Source organism: Xiphophorus maculatus, chromosome 21, assembly GCF_002775205.1.
Source record: "Xiphophorus maculatus strain JP 163 A chromosome 21, X_maculatus-5.0-male, whole genome shotgun sequence".
In the NCBI taxonomy this organism is placed as follows: Eukaryota; Metazoa; Chordata; class Actinopteri; order Cyprinodontiformes; family Poeciliidae; genus Xiphophorus; species Xiphophorus maculatus.
The window spans coordinates 13622719-13642933 of NC_036463.1; the positions used below are offsets into that span (position 1 = coordinate 13622719).

At 39.4% G+C, this 20215-nt stretch overlaps 2 protein-coding genes across 6 annotated transcripts in view; one reads left to right on the forward strand and one right to left on the reverse strand.

Annotated features, from left to right (window-relative positions):
* myrip (myosin VIIA and Rab interacting protein) overlaps nucleotides 1–14206 on the forward strand; it is a 111494-nt gene extending 97288 nt beyond the window's left edge. For 3 of the 5 annotated variants that reach the window (XM_023326521.1, XM_014472837.2, XM_023326523.1), the window contains exons 6-18: nucleotides 168–265; nucleotides 414–494; nucleotides 812–964; nucleotides 2558–2750; nucleotides 3445–3980; nucleotides 4892–5038; nucleotides 5200–5949; nucleotides 6165–6227; nucleotides 9773–9964; nucleotides 10055–10216; nucleotides 10327–10422; nucleotides 10568–10628; nucleotides 11655–14206. In XM_023326521.1, coding sequence (XP_023182289.1) covers nucleotides 168–265; nucleotides 414–494; nucleotides 812–964; nucleotides 2558–2750; nucleotides 3445–3980; nucleotides 4892–5038; nucleotides 5200–5949; nucleotides 6165–6227; nucleotides 9773–9964; nucleotides 10055–10216; nucleotides 10327–10422; nucleotides 10568–10628; nucleotides 11655–11698 — 2576 coding nt within the window. In that variant the 3' untranslated portion in view covers nucleotides 11699–14206. The remainder of the gene's footprint in view (nucleotides 1–167; nucleotides 266–413; nucleotides 495–811; nucleotides 965–2557; nucleotides 2751–3444; nucleotides 3981–4891; nucleotides 5039–5199; nucleotides 5950–6164; nucleotides 6228–9772; nucleotides 9965–10054; nucleotides 10217–10326; nucleotides 10423–10567; nucleotides 10629–11654) is intronic. The other 2 variants (XM_023326522.1, XM_023326524.1) reach the window with 2 other exon arrangements.
* prlh (prolactin releasing hormone) lies at nucleotides 14200–17756 on the reverse strand. Its single transcript, XM_005809850.2, has 3 exons — nucleotides 17579–17756; nucleotides 17056–17272; nucleotides 14200–15927 (listed from the first exon to the last, which is right to left on the reverse strand). The coding sequence occupies exons 2-3, from the start codon at nucleotides 17216–17218 to the stop codon at nucleotides 15722–15724; spliced, it is 369 nt and encodes a 122-aa protein (XP_005809907.1). The 5' UTR covers nucleotides 17219–17272; nucleotides 17579–17756; the 3' UTR covers nucleotides 14200–15721.
* Between the last annotated feature and the right edge of the window lie 2459 nt (nucleotides 17757–20215).

Genomic DNA, 20215 nt, shown 5'->3' on the forward strand with positions numbered 1-20215 from the left:
TGTTTGAAGGGGGCCTAAATTTTAAAAAATCACACACAAAAAAACTGAAGCTGAGTAGGAAGATAAATATGTATTTTTGCCCTGCAAATGGTAAGTTAGATAACTTTCGGAGGCTTTAACCCTGACGTATGTGAGCATCTGAGCCATGTTTGTTGTTGTGGTAACAGGACACAGTATGGCAGAGACACTCACAGTCGCCCTGCGTGTTGCTGAGGAAGCTATAGAGGAGGCCATCGCTAAGGCGGAGGAGTTCCGGGACAGTTTGGTAGGATGCTGTTTTACTTTTCTTTTTTCTTTTTTTATGTTCTTCTCCTAATTTTAATATTTACTTGACCAACTTTCCCAGCCATGTCCTACTTCTTTCTGTCTGACCTCTACATAATTGAGCCTCTTTGAATGAAACGTGTGTGCAGGAGAAGCAGAATGAGGCTCGGTATCTGCGGGACCACAAAGATGAGCTCATAGAGGAACTCGCAACAACAATTGTGCAGAAGGTGAGCTGCGAGAGGCTGTTTTGTCTCTTTACAACATTTTTATTTTTCCACATCATCAGCAAGCAATAATGGAAAACATTATTATTAAAATGAGAATGAATAAATAATGAACTCATCTTGAATCAGTTTGCGTTGATGTCATATTCAAGCATGAAACATTGAGTCAAAGTGGTGTAGGTTAATTGTAAGATTATTCTGGTGTCCTACTTTGATAAGGAAGCTAAAGACTATTGAACATATTGCATTAGTATGTTAGAATATGTTTATTTTTCGGAGGATTCTATCTCTCTCTTCTTTCTTTCTTTTGTCCCCATCAGATCATTCAGAGGAGGAAGCGATCAGAGATGCAGACAGAGTATGACTTTGTCTGGCCACAACCTCAATCTCTAGTCCAGACCGGTGAGCTGCCATCTCCTTCTCAACCTCACACTTCATCACAGGACCCTCTGAAGAACCCCTACCCTCTGTGGGTGAGTCCCTTTCGCCCCAAAATGTCTGGCTGGTGGGTGTAAACCGTATCTGTGTGCAGAGACGGTTAGTTGTTGTTTTTTTCTTTCCTATCTACAAGCTGCATATTTGCAGTCTTGTTTGATAGCCTGGTTTATTTTTCTGCCTGTCCTATTGTGAGCTTGCCGTTCCCTCTTAGTTTATGGAAAATGGAAAAACAAAGTGTGCGCACATGGTGCTTTGTAGGAAAATAATCAAATGTTCGGGTTTAAAAGTTGAAGCTCAGTGCTTGGTCATTAATTTTGTGATTTTTTTTTTATGGGATTTATAATTAAATCCAAAGAGCTATCCAGACCACACACCTTAACAACCGTAAACCTGCCAAGCACGCGCCCGCTTGGCTTGTTATTAATGAAGCACCAAAAAAACACAGAACTTTCTCCATGTGATCATTTATCATTTGTTTTGGGCATTCAGCACAATCGTTTTCTAATGGACAGCTGCATTCTGCTGCACTTAAATGACCAATGTTACAAAAAAAATACATTAATTAATTTACACAGAGTATTGCTTTAAAGGTGAAATGAACCCTAAAATTAACATTGATCTAGTAGAAATGCTGGGCACTCTGTGGAGGCTTTACCTAGAATTCCCTCTAATATCACAGTTGTCTGGCCAATACTTGTTTTCCTCTCTACTGTAGATTTTATTCCCTCCTCAGTAAGTTAAAGAAAGGAATACAAATTCCTCTCTAAATGTCAATTGAACAAATTTCGGAAGCGGTTTCGGCTGATCTGAATAGAAAAAAAAAATGGACCTAAGACGATCCAAACGAGCAGTGTAGTTTGCAATCCTCCCAGGTAATGTTTCAATCTGGAGAGAAACGAGACGCTGCATACACAAGTTTGTAGCAAAAACCAACCAGCAGCAGATCGGCCTCCCACCGGATCCTGCTACCAGCCAGCAGGGACTCATAGATTTGTCATTGTCGTGTGTGTGAGCGGAGCATCAAAGCTGCGCCCCCCCTCCAGGCCTCTCAGTTTCCCGCTGTTTCACTCAGGGAAGATCAAAGTCCTGTGAAACACGCACGGATCCTCCTAAACTTCTCAGCCCGCCCGTTTATTAGCTTTCTCACAAACACACTCACCGAGACACAGCGGATGGACTCTCAGAGCCGCCTCACTGCTTGGCAACACTACAGATTAAGATCATATCCCACTTGTTATGAGGCTTTATGCCTTTTATCTTAAAAGCGTTTATCCTTTTAGGCTTGCCCTGAAGCTAAACACAGAAAGCTATTGTTAACTACTTAAATAACGTCTTAATGAACTCTAAAATTATGAGCCCGCTTTGAAGATTTCCTGTAAAATTAGAAGTTGTGCTCTGAAAATAAACAACCCCTTTAATTAATTTGTGTCCAGGGGGAGATTTTGTTATTGGGAATCAGTGCATGATATTTTATTTACTTGTTTTGGAGCTCCACCTGCTGTTGGGACTATTAAATCACGGCCAGCGTTTTTTTTTTTTTTTTTTGTCTGTTTGTTTTTTTTTTGTTTCTTTTTTCCTGGACAAAATAAGGTAAAAACTAACTAAAGAAGTGTTCGATCGTCTTGCAGCGGTCCCGATCAGCATTCTCCTTCACCAGTGACGACTCCCCAGAGAAGGGTCCAGAGGAGGAGGAGGAGGAGGCTGAAGCTGCTGCTGCTGCCGCTGGTGGAGGCGCTCTGCAGGAGTACGCTTCCCTAAAGAGGGAGGGCAAGGCTGCATTGCTACCCGGCTGGAAAAGCATGGATCGCTTGGATAACTCAAGTAAAGACCCCAGTCTTGTTCACCTTATCGCTTGTCTTGATACAGAGTCTGAGAGAAGCATTTATATCCCTTTAACTCTTTCGGTATTTGTCACAAAGTGTCCAGTGTATTTTATGGGGATTGTATGTTCTAGAGATCCACACAAAGTTCTGAAAACTGTACGTTTAATCTGATGCCCCAAAATAAAATCTAGTGTGACAACTCCAAATGCTACCACAGAATGATTTACACCAAGGATCTAAATCCTGTGGCTCTTTGAACTTTTCGCAAGGTGTCTTAATAAGCCTCTTAATAACTCTGCAGCAAAATGTCGTTCTACATGTCGTTGGCTCAGGGAGGCTAAATCCCTGAGCCACATTTTTCAGATTTTTGTATTTCTTTTGTTTCTCCGAAGAGTTTTTGCGGCGCTAGTGGCTCGTATTTTTTTCTACAGTAGGCAGACAGGAAGGAGGGTGAGGAGAGGGGGGAAGACATGCGGTAAAGGTCGTCGGGACTGGGAGTCGAACCCGCGACATCCGCGTCGAGGACTAAGGCCTCCAAACGTGGGGCGTGCTAACCCCCTGCGCCACCACAGCACGCCCCAGATTTTTGTATTTCTAAAAAGGCTTGAAAGTCTCGTATGTTTTTTTTTTTTGTTTGTTTGTTTGCTTGTTTTTCTTTTTCCTCAAACATCCTGATGGCTTTGTGCTTCCAGGCGCATCCTCGGTCCTGCAGAGCCCGGATGGAAACTGGATCGCTCTGCACAGTTCGCAGCTCTCCCGGCCCAGCCTGCTCACCAAGAGGAAGAGCCTGGTGTTCAGCGTCTTGGAGAAGGAGTCCAGCGTGGTCTCTGCGTACGACGAGATGGGCTCCGACTCGGAGGAGGAGGAGGAGGACGACGACGGCAGGTGGGGCGCGGCGCTCCAACAGTTTCGCCGCAAATTGTCCGATGAGACTTACTACACGGACTCGCAGCACGACCCCGAGTGGACTTACACCCAGCCCCCCGGTGTGACCTCGCCGTCCTCTGGCCTGTACACCAACACGGAGACCCTCAACTCGGACTCCGAGGCCTCGTCGGTGCTGTCTGCATGTCCTCGCAAACCCACTCACAACTTGTTGAGGAGGAAGGGACCGGCGGACTCTCAGCTGCACCCTCATCAGCAGCCGTTGTACCATCTGCCCCTCCAGCAGAGCTTATCCCAACACTCAGCCCACACAGAGGCGCTGGACGTGAACTTTAACCCCAAGGTGATGCTTCCTTCATGCATTTCAGAGGCAAAAACTAAAGGCAGGTTGGAGAAAGAAAAAAATCTCGGTGTCACAACACTCCCTTCCTCCGATTTGTGCCTTTATTCCATCTAGATGTTTTGATCCTTGTAACCTCTATGCAAACTGTTCAGTAAATGGTTGCAAATGAGTAAAGGTTGGAAAAAATGCAACTACTGTACGGAGAAGGTGAAATCAAATGTATTACAATGTTGAGCATAAAAGAGTCGAAGAATTATGCCAACACAAATGATTCATTTCAGATTTGCTCTCCCATGCAACAGGTTTGTTGCTATTTTGTTCATTTTACACACCCTGAAAAACAGATTAGTTAGTTTTCTGGCTGAGTTATAAACACAAGGGAAAAGGATTGAAATCATTAATCAAAGTCTCATTTTACAAATAATTTAAAAAATCATTTTAATAGAGATGGTTACACTTTTTACATCTACTCTGCTTATTAAAATACTAATATTCATCCAAATAACCAATCTAGATCCATTCCATGGTAATTTAACCTCTGGGTGAACTTGAGAAATAAACACTTTGTCAAAACTGTTAGGATCCATCTTTTAATTAGTGAAATATCCACAATAACCATTGAAATAACATGAAGCTGACCAATGAAAATCAGACCTTTCTTTTAAATTGTGATTCAACAGAGTCATTAAAAATAAAATCTAAGAAAACAGGATTGGACAAAAATTACATCTTTATTTCCTGTTACAGGTTTGAGTTAAGAGGAAAATTCTGTCCACATTTTCCCCACAAATGAAACTTATTTTGTAACTTTCATTTTGAAAAGTAAATATGAATTTTTAGGAAGTCTAAAATACCAACACATGCTGTGTTCCCCCCCCCCATTCCCCCTCCAACAACTGCTGTTTGTTTAGCAGGTGACGGGAGACAGCAGCGAGGCGGACGACAGGCAGTGTGTCCGAAGATCACGGAGACGCAGGAAAAGCAGAAAGGAGTCGTCAACGGACCAGAACAAACCTGGAGGTCCGAACCATGCACAGTCCATCTACCCCTTAGCACAGGTAGCACTTCTAATTGTTGCTTATTTTTATCTCTTCATCTCCGCTGTGTCACCAAGGATTTGTGCATGTCTGCTGCCAAACACGTGTGGTTTTTTTAATGCAGCTGTGCATTCTCTTTAGTGGACCAGATGATTTTAATCCCTGTGATTTGTGTGTTTCAGGAGAACAGTGGTTTTCTACTCAACGCCCTGCTGAAGAGAGGTTTAAGTGAGGAGCAGCCGGTGCCTGACAATACGCTAGCAGCACCAGCTGGACAAGATGCCCTCAAACCAGATGCCATGACAGCAGGAGAGCCAGAGCCCTCAGACACGGTGGCTCCAAATTCTCCACAGCCCAACTCTGCTCAGCTTGACTCTGTGTCCCCGGGGCCAGAGATCGTCTCCAGGAGCCCGGGGCCTGGATCTGGCTCTGGAGATTCTCTGGAAGTGGAAATACGATCTAAGCTCAGTCGGCTAGTCAGTCGAGGGAACAGCAAAGACGGCGTCTCATCCGACGAGGATGACGAACAGATGGAGAAAGAAAGTGAGAAACAGAACGAGAAATCGAGACCAAATGAAACGGAGAGGAAAAGGCATCGTGCAAGTGTCAAGAGGGAGAAAGGAAGCGGAGCGACGGAACAGGTGAACGGGCAGCAGATGAAACGGGCTCCCGGATTAGTGAAGAGCTCCTCGGCGCGAGAGGAAACGACAGCTCAGGAGAGGAGGTTAGAGAAAAGAGCAGAGAGTTTTGTAGAGAGAGAAGCCGAGAAGGAGCAGAAAAGAGGAGAGGTGAACAGAGTAAGTAAGAAACAGCGCAAGAGAGATGGAGAGAAGGAGGTGGCGCAAAAAGGTGGAGCCAGGAGGAGCGGATCCAGTGCAAGTTCACCTGCTGTTTCTCCTTCTTCCCAGGAGGGGGGGCTGTCAAACAACCAGGTGAGATGAGAGATTAGAAACACATTCATTCTCAGTCATTCTCTGTCTCTGGCTTGTATGTCTGTTTTGTCCGCTTGTCTTCCATTATGGTATTATTTAAAGTTGTATTTACACTGCTTTTGTCCTCCTTGGCGCTCACTGCTTCGGTGTGTTTAGTCTGGCTGGTTTTATTTGCCTTGTGTGTTTCTATGTGTGCGCGTGTGTCTTTGTATCAGGTGGGACAGAATGACTTGGAACAACAGCAGAGGCTTCAGTTGCTCTCTTCTGTCTTGCAGCAGGTGAGATCATTGTGCGGCCGGAGAGCAAAGCGAGTCCTCCCGTCTCAAACACTCAAACGTCTGCTTCACTCTCGACGTAATCCAGCATGGTGTAAAGCTATTATAGCGCATGAGTTGGCAACCTCTCTCTGTGGAAAGCATTTTTAATAATGAAAGCCTCCAAAGTTCAGAATGAATTACAGCCATTGGTCCGGTAATTTTTCCATCTGTGAAGCGGCTGCTGCACTTCCGCACACCAAAGAAATCTGCCTCCGTTCCCCTCTGCGCACGCTGCACTGCAAAAGTATTCATACCTGTAAAACATCCGCAAACATCAGTTTATCTAATTGGGACTGTATCTCACGGAACCACAGAAAGCAATGTGTAATTGTATAGTAGAATGGTGTTCAGCATGTTTTAGAAATAAAAGTGAGTTAGAGCTGCACAGTGGAGCAGCTGGTATAATTGCTGCTAGAAGGTTGCGGGTTCAAATCCCTGCTGGAGTCTTTCTGCATGGAGTTTGCATGTTCCTCTGACTGTCCCAAAAAAATTGACTGTTTCATTAATTGGCCTCTTTAAATTTTCCTTCCACTTTCTAATTGTATATTACATTTTGTTTGTGTAGCACATAAAACAACAATAATTGTAATACTGATTTTAACAGCTGTAATGTGATAAAATCGGAAAAGAGTCAGGGGTTAGTTACTTTTCTAAGGCTCTGTAGGTTTGACTTTCCATTTAGGAAGGAACACAACAGCACTCATCTCTGATGTTTTTGAAAAAAAAAATTCAGATATGCACACATTCAATTAGTACAAATGGGAACAAATATCACACATCAAAACACAAGACAGTAAAATAAAATGCTTATGAAATTATTTTAATTAGAAGTTCTTACTGCTTAATAGTTATATTCCAGTCAACACAGACTAATGAGCACAAAGGCAGGTACAAACCCCCCCCCCCCCCCCCCCACACACACACACACACACCCCTCTGAAAAGTGAGAGTTATGGTTGGTTATTAGGGACATCATGAATGCTTCTCTGAGTCACGCCTGCTTCCGACAAGGTGAATGGCAAATGTATTCATAACATCTATTTCTGTCGGTTTTCTTATCCACCTTTTGGGAATTCATTGGGGGAGAAAACATATCACCATCACTGATTTTTATTTTTTATTTTTTTGTCTTTTCTGTCCATTTTCAGCTTTTGCATCAAACATGCGCCCTTTTCAAAGACAGCATAGAGTTTGAGCTTTTATTAAATTAATCAATGCGAAGTAGTGACTCTTCCGTATTGTGTAGCTGCCGGCTGATGTAATTATCCACTATATTTCTCATCTGCGTCATCGTCAGCATGTACATGCACAAATAAGAAGCTGGCTTTTGTTTTTCAGAAAACATGAATAAAGATGTTTTTCAGGGTAGCATAAGCCTCAATGTGCCTTTTCACCTGGTCTGCCTTTGAAAAAAAGATTGTATTTCAAGGGACTTCTTGGTAAAATAACGGTTAATTAAGACCCAAAGCCGGTTTATACACATTTAATGGATGATGGCTCGCTATAGCTGCAGGTGTTTTGTTTCAATTCTTGTGTGCGTGTAGTTAAGCAGAATTTCCTTAGACATTAGGAGCGGATCATTGGATGAAGCTACGTGCGATTCCTGCTAGAAATTTAACAAGACGGCGAGAAAACAAGGCACAGAGTGAAAGAACAAACATAAACAGCCACACGTACGTTAGATTGGTTGATGCCGACTCCTTCCAGTGGACGAGGACGTCTTCACACGGCTATTGAGCGGCTCAGATCGATACATATCTCAGAATGTCCATCTGTGCCGCTCCGCATGGCTAAGATCACTGAATTGGGATGAAAGAAAAGATGCCACCTCCTTTGTTTTGTTCCCATCCATGTACCTGCTTCTTCTAACATTACCTCAAAACACCTTTCAGAGAGTCACACTTGCTTAAAATAGGATCAATAAGCCTGAGATGGGACTGATCAAAGTGCCACCCAACAATTTATTCATTATTGATCATAACACGTCTCCCTTTATGTCCGCAGTGTTTTTATCTCTTCAGGGGAATACATCAGCCGCTGTTTTTGCTTTACATCTTTGCTATTCAGTCATACACACACTCCTTCATATGCACTGGAACCCGTGACGAAGATGTGAAGAAAATAATTTAATTAATCTAACAAAATAACTAATTTTTACAAAATTATTTGGGGCTCAATTATTGGCATCTTTAAGAAATTCTATAAAATATACAAAACTGGAACCATTTTGTTTAGAACCTTTAATTAATAATCCAGGACTTCCTGTTTCCTCTGGGCATTACTTTGACATGACACTTTAACTCAGCTACTCTTCATAATGAGAAAGATGAGAAAACATGACATTCAAGTGTAGTGGATCTAAATCAGAAAGTAACTAGTGGCTCTTTAAAAAAGGATAAAACATTTTAATCTGTGGCAAACACAGCTGGACTAGGACTGAAAGATTTTTGGTGTGAGATTACGTTACTGAAATTAAAATATACATGTATTTAATTTATATTCATACACCTCTCCATACATCTGAGTTTGGACAGAGGGACTGGGCTTGGACTTATATTAGTAAATGCGTCGACTCCCATCAAGTTGGAAAAAAGCTTTCTTTGCTTTTTGTCGTTTTGTTATATAAAATAAGCACATATTAAATATAGTCTTAAAGAGTGTCCACCCATCCATTCATTAATTGTGTATACCAGCTTATAGGCAATAGGGAATAGAGGCACAGGAGGAGTTTGTAACTTGTCTCCAGCAGTCATTGGACATGTCCATCACAGGACAACAGAGACGAAGAGAACACCCCATCATGTGTACAAACACACACACACCTGGGCAATTTAGACTGATTATTTAACCAAACAATTAGGTTTTTGGAAAGCCAGAGTACCCATGCATGTTTGGAGAGAAGATCAAACTCCACACAGACCAGGGTTTGAACACACAACTTTCTTGCTGACCAGTTTGCTACACAATAAATGTGAGAAATTAGTGATCAAATTAGCTAATTCCTGCAAATTCATCTGTTTGTTAATCAAGACATGCTGTTCATTCTGCTGTTGTTTTGATATTTAAGGCATACTAAAAGAATAAATCACCACCCATCTCTCTGAATTTGTCTGTCTACTTTTGGACATATTTCTCCTAATTTGTGTCACATCTCATATCCTTATTTTGCACTCCTACTGTTTCTGTGATCAATTTCAAGCTCTAACAGGATTGATGTGTCCCTTCAATGTGTTTTTGTACAACCTGAGTTCTGAGGTTAGGATTTAAAAAAAAAAAAAAAAAAAGAAAGAAAAAATGTTTCTCTCCTTAATTGGATTTAAATGTTTTACCCAATGAGCCCAATAAAAATGCACTCTTGTGTCTTAACATCTACTTTTACAATCGTATACTAAATTCCTTTGATGCTAGAAAAGTTTTGGCTTTTCTAAACCCAAAACTTTTTTTGGGTTTCCTGATTCCTGGTGCTAATAAATAGGCACATGTGCTTCTTTGTTTTCCGATCAAAGCAAAAGTATTCAGCAGCCTCACTGTGCAGCATCACCACAGAAGTGCTGAAGGTCTTGAATGCCACAGAGGATCTGATTGGAGAGGCTGGTGGTGAGAGCTACACCCCGTCTGAGTCCATGAGTGCCTCTCCCATATCCAGCAGCTCTGAGACACGCAGGCTGGACCAGAGGCTTACCAAGATGGAGGAGAATGTAGGCTACGGAGCAGCACTGCATAACCATATCAGACTGAACAAAGACTGTTGACGGACACTGACGGTTTAGCTCTTCCTGACTGTGCAGGTGTACCTGGCTGCGGGAGCTGTTTATGGCCTGGAGGGGGCGCTAGGAGAACTAGAGCAATGTGCCCGCAGTATTAGCAGTGGGACCACAGACACTGATCTGGCCTTCCTGGAGGACCAGGTAGCCACTGCAGCAGCTCAGGTCCACCAGTCTGAACTACAGGTACTTAGTAGGATTATTTATTTGGGAGAAAATAAAAATATGGGGTGCTTGTTCATAAGTCACAACTAAGTAAAAGGTCTTCTTGTGGATGACTTGTCTTTGTTTTGAAGATATCAAATATCGAGGCCAGAATTTCAGCTCTGAAAACAGCTGGGTTAAATGTGACTGTCTGCAATCGCTTCTCAAAGATAAAGCCAAAGTCCAAGGTATCTCTGCCCTTCAGATTATCTGTTTTTTTTCATATTCTGAAGATTTTTGCTGATAAAAAGTAACGTACCATAAACTGACCTCCATCAAAATCCAGTCTGCTTGTGTTGGAGTTTGTAAACTACATAACTGTGTCTATTCCAGCCTGAAACACTGGACTCGTCACGCCATCAGAGAAGGAAACTCCCAGCACCTCCATTAAAAGGTATTAATCTAGCTGTTTCTGTTTAGTCTGCAGAAAACTAGACGCTCACAGAGAAAGCCAGAGATAGAATATTTTTTGGGGAGATATTTGAGAAAATGTCAAATATATTTAGGAAAATGTTTATTATTTATTAGGAAATATTTATTAGGAAAATATTATGAGCTGATATTCTGCATATTCACCAGTAATATGCTGGTGAATATGCATATGCTGAAGTAACTAAATCACTTCAGCATGCAGTAAATAGTACATCTTTATCTGCAGATATAATGTGAGTGTATGGGAGTCTAAAACAGACACACAGAAACAAGAGGATTTTTTTTTACCTCCAAAGCTGTAAAAAAAGCTTTTTGAATAGAGCAGCTCCTAAAGCTGCTCCTGAATAGATGCAAAAGTTAATACATTTGCTAAAAACAGACTAAGAAACTGAAAAGCCCCATTAGACGTAAAATTCCCAAATGGAAACACACACCCAGTACAGGTTGATGAGGCTGTTTTATTGAGCTACAAGACATCGTCTCCTTTTCATGTTTGTAAATGGATTTTTTTTTTCTAATTGGAGCTTTCTTTATATTCTTTTTAGTCGTCACTCTTCTCACTACAAAAGCTTTGAGTCAGACTAGCTTTATCAGCACGGTTTGAAAAACGAGTAATAGATCTCATTCATTCCCTCTGGCCATCACTGTAGGTCAGTGATGTCCAAGATCAGTCATCTATACGGCTGGTATCTAGCTCTTTTCCTTAATTTAACACACCTGAGTTGAATGTCTTGTGACCAGATCTTTGCAAAATATGAAGAGATAATTCAATAATTTGATCCTGTGTTTAAGCAAGTAGGCATTTAAAACCCTGCAAAACAGTGGATCTGTCCAGGCTCTGCTGTCTCGTACCAGGCTCTGCTGTTCTCGGCCATTTGCTGCATGTCTCCCGCTTCTCTCTCCTGTGCATTTACTGTACAAAAAAGGCCTAAAAAAATAGGTTTAAATTTTCCTGGATAACAGAGTGTTTGTTTTTATGGCATTTCAGAAAAGTTGGAGTCAGAGCAGCAGGTTAAAGCTCTTCGGCCATAGAGACAAGCAGCAGCACAAGTCCCTCAGGGCCACTTTACAGAGCCTCAGGGACAGGGGCCCTTCACATCTAGTGCCTTGACCCAGCATCTGCCTCCAGCTCTAGGCCAAGCAGGGGCTGACACCCACCCTGCGTTCTCCACCCTCAGCCAACCTCAACAGCTGCACCTCACAGGAAAACATTAAAGGTTGTTTCTCTTTTTCACCATTAACCTTCAGTATTTCTTTCCTCAATGCACACATGTAAAAGCTGACTTAGCATTGGTGTATCTGCCTTAAAATCTGAAAACAATCCTCATGCTACATACAACTCACAGAATATATATATATATATTCATCTGTACAGACAAAGAAGAATGCAATGCCGTTCTCTATCTGTTTGCAGCAGTGTTGTTACTAAGTGTAAGATGAAGCTGTGGAAAGATTGTGTGAAACTCTCTATGATTCAGTATCATGGAAAGACCGGGCAGTTTTTATGCTGTCTTGTGTTTTTAGTTCCTAAGTAAACTGGTAAAAAAGAATACAGGTATTTATCCACCCTCCAACTACCATTGATTTTTTTTATTTTTTTTATTTTTCATTTTACACACTTATATCAGACGTCGGTTACACTTAAACCTTTGGTACTTTTACAATTTAAAATCAGATCATTGCACTCACAGTATCTGAAAACAGTGTTTAAGATATGCAAAGTATCTGGGCCAAAACATGGAAGGACTTTTCCTACCACTGCAATGTGCAGGAGCTAAAACAAACACAAAGCACATTTGTGATATTGTTCAATCTACTGTTGACGTACAGATGAGAATAAAAGATTCATATAATTGCAGTATAGTTTAGATGCCAGTGTTCTAGTTAGGGGGTATGCTAATTGATATCCAGAATCCAGTTAAGCCAACAGCCAGTTATGTCATGCTCCGTTCCTTCTATAAACACAGAACTAGTGTTTATACCACACCCCAGGTCGAATTTTTTCATGTGTCAAATTGGAAGACCAGTGAGATTTGTCGTATTGTTGTAGGCTATCTGCACTAATCTTTATTTTATGTATTCAAACACTAAAGAAATGTGTTTCCAAACTGAAGTTTACAGTATGTTGTTGGTTTAATGAGAGAGAAACTGACACAAAGCTCATAAATAGTTTATAGCCAAGCATCTTCTTTCACTGTGTTTTATATGCATGGCAGCCATATTGGACATTGAGCTCAGGGCAATTTGGCGATTTTCAATTCTCCAAAACAAAATTTTTCCTTCTTAGGGTGTTCTTATTGTATTTTTTTTAAATTGTAACTCAAAAAAAAATCCAATTTCTTAGTACAACACTGCATACAGGAAGGAGGGACCCGCTAGCTTAAGTTGAATATTATAGTAAATGGAAGAAAATGGCTTGTGCTAAATACAGCAAAGTAAAAGTAAGGTGAAATAAATAACTTATTCCGCCATAATTCAATTCCAATGTGTCTTTCTTGAAGATCAATTGTATATGTAAACATGGTTTATATTAAACTTGGTGAAGCCCAAGGAGCCTCTAAGTTAGCTTTGCTATTCATGAGGAAAGGGGGGAGAGCCAACCTGAATAGATGATGCAAATGAGATAGATAATATAAGTCTAGTATGTCTGACTTTAAGATCTAGACACTTTGAGTCTAGATATAGTGGATGCTAATTATCATGAAACAAATGGGCAGTCAGCAACTTAGGGAAATGAATCATCATCAGCCAGCTTAACTATGCACACAGGAAGTGGGAAACAACTAGCCTAAATCTTTTGACGATGTCAATGAAATAAAGATCTTATTCTAGCATAGTTGGAGCCCAGTATATCTTTAATCAGGGTGAATTTGGATCCAAATAGAAAGTGTTGTAAATACAATCATGTCAGTAGGTATCACAGCCAGTGACTCTCCATCTGTTGGCTTAGCTAAGCATTAGCACTGACGAAGTAGCTAGTTCAATTAGCAAGGATATCTCTGATGATGAAATAGACTAAATGTATGCATGATGCATGATAATCTGCTGACAAAACATCAGCAACTAAAGCAAGAAATTTATTTCTAATAAATAATTGGCACATTTTAGCTAAGTACTTGTTGGGTGGCCAAAAAATTGAAAAAGTGTCTAGGCTTGGAAAAAAAGCAACTGCGAATGACATCAGGGTCTCCTTTTAGAAATGTTAAGCTAATATGAATCTTTGGTTTCTTGTTTTGTAAAATGGCAACAATTTACAACTGGCCTACAATATAATCCTTAAATTAGAGGTGGTGCACTGATCCTTTTCAATGAATCCCAAACCAAAAATAATTTTCTGTATGATTTAAAACCAAGATGAACACGGAACCACTGAAATAATAATAACAACCTTAGTTTAACGAGGTTTGTCCCACTGAGCTCAAAACGTCTCCCTTACAAGACAGTTGAAAAATTGAGGTCTGACATTTGGTGACAAAAAAAGAAAAAAAGTTCTCTGTAGAATTTATTTTGCTTTCTTTGTTTTCAACTTTGTGGCCTTTCTTTTTCAAATAAAATGTTTGTTTTTGTTGTATCCTTTTCCGGGTCATAGCTGAACATTTGTGTTTTAATCATAAAAATCTTGTTGAGATTTTTACACAATAACATCTAATGTGCTATATTATAAATGTCATGAAAACATGATTTTGTTACAAACAGTTTATTTTTGTACTTGCAGAACATTTTTATGCAATATCACAGAAATAAGGACTATTACAAATTAAAGGCTTTATCCTATCCTCTAAGGACCCCTAATTAGTTCTACCAGACTCATGTGGTGATTCAAACTGCTTTCAGTGTAAGCCTTCATTTATCAGCAGCGGTGACATGAGTGTTACAAAAACAGGTTGCTACAAAAGGCATGTTTAAAGTGGCCAGTGTGGTTCACACTGTACTTGTATACTCCTTAGACACTAGATTTGAGGAGACTGCCTTTCATTCTGGGTAACTTTTCTTTACTCGGTGACGACTTACATGAATCAGAATCTGATTTAGCCATGCACTTGGTTGTTCGTTTGCTTTGGCGAAATATAAAAACAGGGTTGGATGTCCTGATGGACTGCATAAAAGATGTGATGATGCTCTGTATGAATGCTCTTCCCTCTTCTATTAGTGACCTTTTCATCGCAGCCTTTCACATCTTTCAGTTTGCACACACTGATTCTGTACTTTTGTCAGTCTTGTTCTCCAAAAGGTGTTGTAGTATAAAAGCATGTTTCTGGTTTTATGGGATCGGTGTAAAGTTTTTCATGAAAAGCACATCTGCAAGGGTCCAATCATCGGTGTCCTGTATTTTTCTAATGTAAAGAACAATAATATCTCATCAAAATGTTTGTTAATGTATGTATATGTGTTAAAAAGAGATGGATATGATATAGTGCCACATGTTTATTGCCCAGTCGGTTCTTTCGGTGTTGTGTGCAAGAGACTGTAAAAATTGCTATAACTTGTGAGGCTGGATTCATACAGGAAGTTAAAATTGTAGCTATAAGATGCCAGTAATCTCATCTTATACTGGGATTCTTGAAAATGAAAGTGAATGGCATGGAAACAGAAATTGCTTTTGTTCCTGTTTAAATCCAGTCCGAGCAACACTGTGCACAGCTCCAAAGGCGGGCCATTCACTTTTTTTAATGTGTAATCGTTTGTTGCAATCCATATGACATGTTGGGGAAAATATTAAAATGCAAAAAATACAGATTCTCTATGTGCCACAATATTCAGAAATAAAATGTATTATGAAATAAAATTTGCAAACTTGAAGGAAACCTGTTTAGTTTGAAGCAAACATTTTGTTGTGCGTCTGCAAGCTCAAGAAATCGACACCGTTAACTGGTATCCTAACAACATTCTTATTTATTGATAAATATACATTGTATTCTTTTATGTGTAAATACTTTATGATGAATGAATTATGCACGTATGGCTAACCTCATAGCTTACATTAAAAGAAATGAATGTACAACTTCAGTTAAGAGAATAAAAAAAGGTTTGTGGACAGAAGGCAAGAACATGGCGTCATGGTAACCAAACATTTTCCTCTCCACTGATTACTTTTTCAAGGTTTTCCTTTTTTCTGAGGCTGTTGAGCAGCAGCTCCAAAGTCCTTAGGACAGGCTGCATCCCACTGTTTCCAAGAGCATCCATGCTGCTGTGCCTCTTCCCAAAGCGCCCTATGGGTCGCACTCCACGGCCCACGTACCAGAACGGGTCTATCTCTGGACCTGGACAGTGTATTCAGACACAAACATCAGCAGGAGAAGGAAGTAAAACATGTCTGTGGTCAAGAAAAACAGGAAGCACATCAATAGATTCTGTGGTTTCAACATATAAATAAATGGCTCCTGACCAGATTCAGAAATGTTTTACAATCAAAGAAAACTAAACACATCCCTTAAACTTAGATATGTACAAAATAAATATTGAAATTAAATGGAAAGTATTTTCCTTGCATAATAAATTTCTATTTAGTACTAAATATCTCATTTAGAAAAAATGGCAAGATAAAATATGAACAAAAAAGTAGGCAAAAGAGAAACATTAGAAACAAAAAAGCACAATAATCTTTCTGCAAGAACATTCAAAGTTGTTTCAATAAAAAAGTGGATTTTTCTGTTCATTTCAGATACATCAGTATAAAGTATCAACTTTTGCAATTTTTCACTATCTTTAATTAATTTTCCAGAAGTACTTTTCCTAAAGTAAAGGAGTTTTTAACACAATATCTAAGAGGAAGCATGCTGATAGCTGTCATTCATAATATTAGTCACTGTTCTTTATCTTACTGTGAAATACGATTTCCTGCATTCAGTAGGCAAAATGACAAATATAGTAATTGTGTAACATTTAAAATGTTGTCTTCAATTTCATTTCTAAAATGCAGCTTGTAATATCTTACCTGAAGAACACATTGTTTTGTTAATATTATCAAAGAAATTATTATAAGATCAAGTTTTTTTGTTTATTAAACAAAGGAAATTAAAAAAGTAGGTGACTTCCACACGACCACTCTGTGCATCTCATTACTGCGTAAAGCAGCTCAGATCAGGAGATTGAGCTGGGTTCATACTTTACATTTATTAAAATGTATTTCTTACATATGTAGTTCTTTGTTAAATAAAAACAAATCTAACGTTTTCATACATACTCAAGGCATATCATTTTTTTTATTTTAAACTTAAGCTATAGAATACAAGATTTCAATTGACGGGATGAATAAAAAAAGAGAGAGAAATATGTAGAATGATAAATAGTAATCTCGAAAGCCAGGTCGCTCCACCACGTCTGCTTGGTGACAGATAAAATAATAGCAACTGCAGTTAAATAGGGAGGCAGCAGTTACTTCTACTTACTTCTGTTGTCTACGTTGTGAACGATGTGGAAGTCGTGCTCCACCGTGGTGCTCTGAGCGCGGCTGAAGCTGGAGGACAGCAGCAGGAGCAGCGTCAGAGCTGTGGGCAGCCAGCGGCTCGTCAGGATGCACTGCCGGACAGCAGCGTCTCTCCCAGGCAGCATGCTGAGGCTGGGGGAGTCGGTCAAGGCACTGAGGGCACTGCTGATTAATCTGGGCTGTACTTAGGGACATGCAAAGAAATACACAGCAATTCATTTTATCATCATTCTAGGTTTGCTTAAGTAGAAATAAATTAGAAAATTGAAAATTACAACTAGGTCAAACATCAACAATATCTTTTCCTTTACATTTAAATGTTATTCTTTCATTTTATTTTTGTTTTAAAGGATTTGTCTCTCGAGACTCTCAGTGACAAATGGATAGAGAAGCAAATCCATTTTGAGCTTCTTAAAGTATATGTCCATGAATTTGTTTGGCAGTAGGTAATAAAATCCATAAAATCATTACCAAGAAGCACTTACCAAGATCTTTGGTGATGAACTGAGGTCAGTTTCTTGAGGTTGTTTTCTGAACAGCAGTGTCCCCGAGCTTATATAGCCATGCGGCTCGTGAGGTCGTCGGATGATGAATCAAGAACGTCAGTTACCCTGAGTGATCACAGTGTAGATCACGGTATGCGAGCAGCACCCCTCCCCTTGTTCTCCTCCTCCCACTCCCTCAAACCCCTTGTCTCTTTGACTAAAATCTCCTGACGTCTGTCACGCAGCAGAGCAGTCCATCAAGGAGTCAATGACATGTGGATAACGTTAAATTAGTGAACATGGGGGTCATCCCAACAGCAGTGACCCAGGGCTGTGGTGGGTGGTTTCATGGAGTCTTTCATCAATCAGCATCATAAAAGAGGGTAAAATAGAATCACAAACTACCAGAATCTATCACATTAGAGCTAGATACAGTGCTGAAAGTCATAACAACTACATCTGAAGAGCACTTGTGACAAAACTTAGATGTCATTTGTTGCTTTCAAATAAAGAGGATTAAGAAACACAAAATTGGAGCAAATCCATAAAGAAGTTGTCTGATTCCGGTTTATGTGTATTAGTCTATTATCGGTGCTGGTGGGGCAAAGGAGTGAGTGAACAGTGTGCTGATGTGAAGTAAAAACCCCAGAGAGGATACAAGGAAGAGAAATAATTTTGTTGTAGAAAGGTATCTGTCAGGAGATGAAAACAAGGAAAACCAGCAGCAGTTTTGGTATAATGGAACCACACTGGAATCTTAAGTTCTGTAACGTTTAGTTTAAAACAATACATCATCAAAGGCATGAACAAGTGTAAAAAAAATTTACTTGAGTGAATTGTTTTAAAACAGAGATTGAGTTGAAATATTTCTAATTGACTGATTTTTTTTTTTTGCCTGTATAATTCTGCTAAATTACTTCTGTATTGGATATTGATGTGTTGTTTTGTCTCTTTGTAAACTATTATCTACTTTTACACAGTCCTGAACCTGAATAAAATTATGCTGCAGCCTACTGGAAAAGGCATCAGCCTCCAGAGCTGGCGGTTGTGGGTTCAAGTCCCACCTGGGTTATGGAAAAGCTTGGAAGACTTAATTTGTTGTCTTAAAACAACAATTACACATATTGTAGGGTGTGTACTCCAGACATTTAAAGAATGTCGGCAAACCAGCTTCAAGGAACTTTTACATCTCAGCTCCACTGCAGGGCAGTGCTTTGTCTCCTTTACAGACGTATATTTGTCATGTACATATTGCAATAAAACATATGCAAAGCAGAGATGCAATAATCCAAAGATATTATTGCATATCTTTGGGGATGTGCAGCATACACACGTCTCTGAATAATAAAGCTGATTTGATTTAAGGCTGGCAGTGCTTATTGGAACAACAAAAGGTCATACCTGATTGGTTCATTGTCATGAACAGGTGTGACATCTTCAGACTGGCACAGAAATCTGATAAGGTCCGTACTTACTGCTAAAACATTTAAACAGCGATTCAGGATAAAAGAAGGCTGTTTCAGGAATGTTTTGAATGCATAGAGTAAATGCACTTAATTTATAACATTGTCTTGTTTCTTCCTAACTTAAGCATCTTATTGAGGGGCCATGAGAGCCTTGAGGAACACAATGTTGATTAATAAACATGCCTGCAGGAGGATTAACAACTTGACCTTTTTAAACCTGTATGAGTTAAAGCATTCCCCTTTCATACTACAGTGTATTTTGTTAACAGCCTCATACGTCACGGCTCCCACAGCGTGTGGGTGGGGATGTTCACTAACCACATTTTGTGGTGCACTTACTTTCTTAAATCCAATCGTAGGAAAGTGAGTGACAAACACAAAACATTGCAAATAGAATGTTGCATGCAATGCATTACTTGGAAAAACCTTAGGTTTACTCATTGTTTGATGAGTCTTTACAGGTGTACAGGCTGATGATTTTCTCCTTACAACTCATGTAAATTGGGTATTGAAAATTAGAATATTACATCTGACCAGTAGAAAACAATTTTAATGCAGAAATGTGAGCTTAATGAAGATTATGTCTAGTACTTACGTAAAAGTATTTATATTACATATAAATATTCAAATGAAAAAATCATTGATAACGTTTGCATTCTTTATTGTTCACATTATCGATAATTATTTAATTGTTTAGTTAATTATCAAATCATGGTATTACTCATGAAATAAAATAAATACATATTTGACTGGTCAACTTGCTTAGTAAAAGGCATAAGGACATAATTCAATATGGGCCCTCAGGTCCTAAACCTAAAATCTTTTTATCATTTATTTAATCCGATATAGATAAACTTTATGTACTTATTCACGTCATTGCAGACCAATTACCTTTTCAGGAGTTAACCTTACTGAGTGACTTTGATGGGTATGACTGACAATTGATTTATGATTTGCTGAAACACAAGGCCATAAACTAATTCAGTAAAGGTAAATAGCTAAACCATTGTATTTGGTTTTAACATTAACTGCATATAAATTTTAATAAATCTAATTATGTAAGTAGTAAATCATCACAAATGTATAATTGTTGATATAATAATTAATTATTTATTAATTGGTTTATTTATCTGGGATATTTAGTTCAAATTTTATTTAAATTAGCATCTTC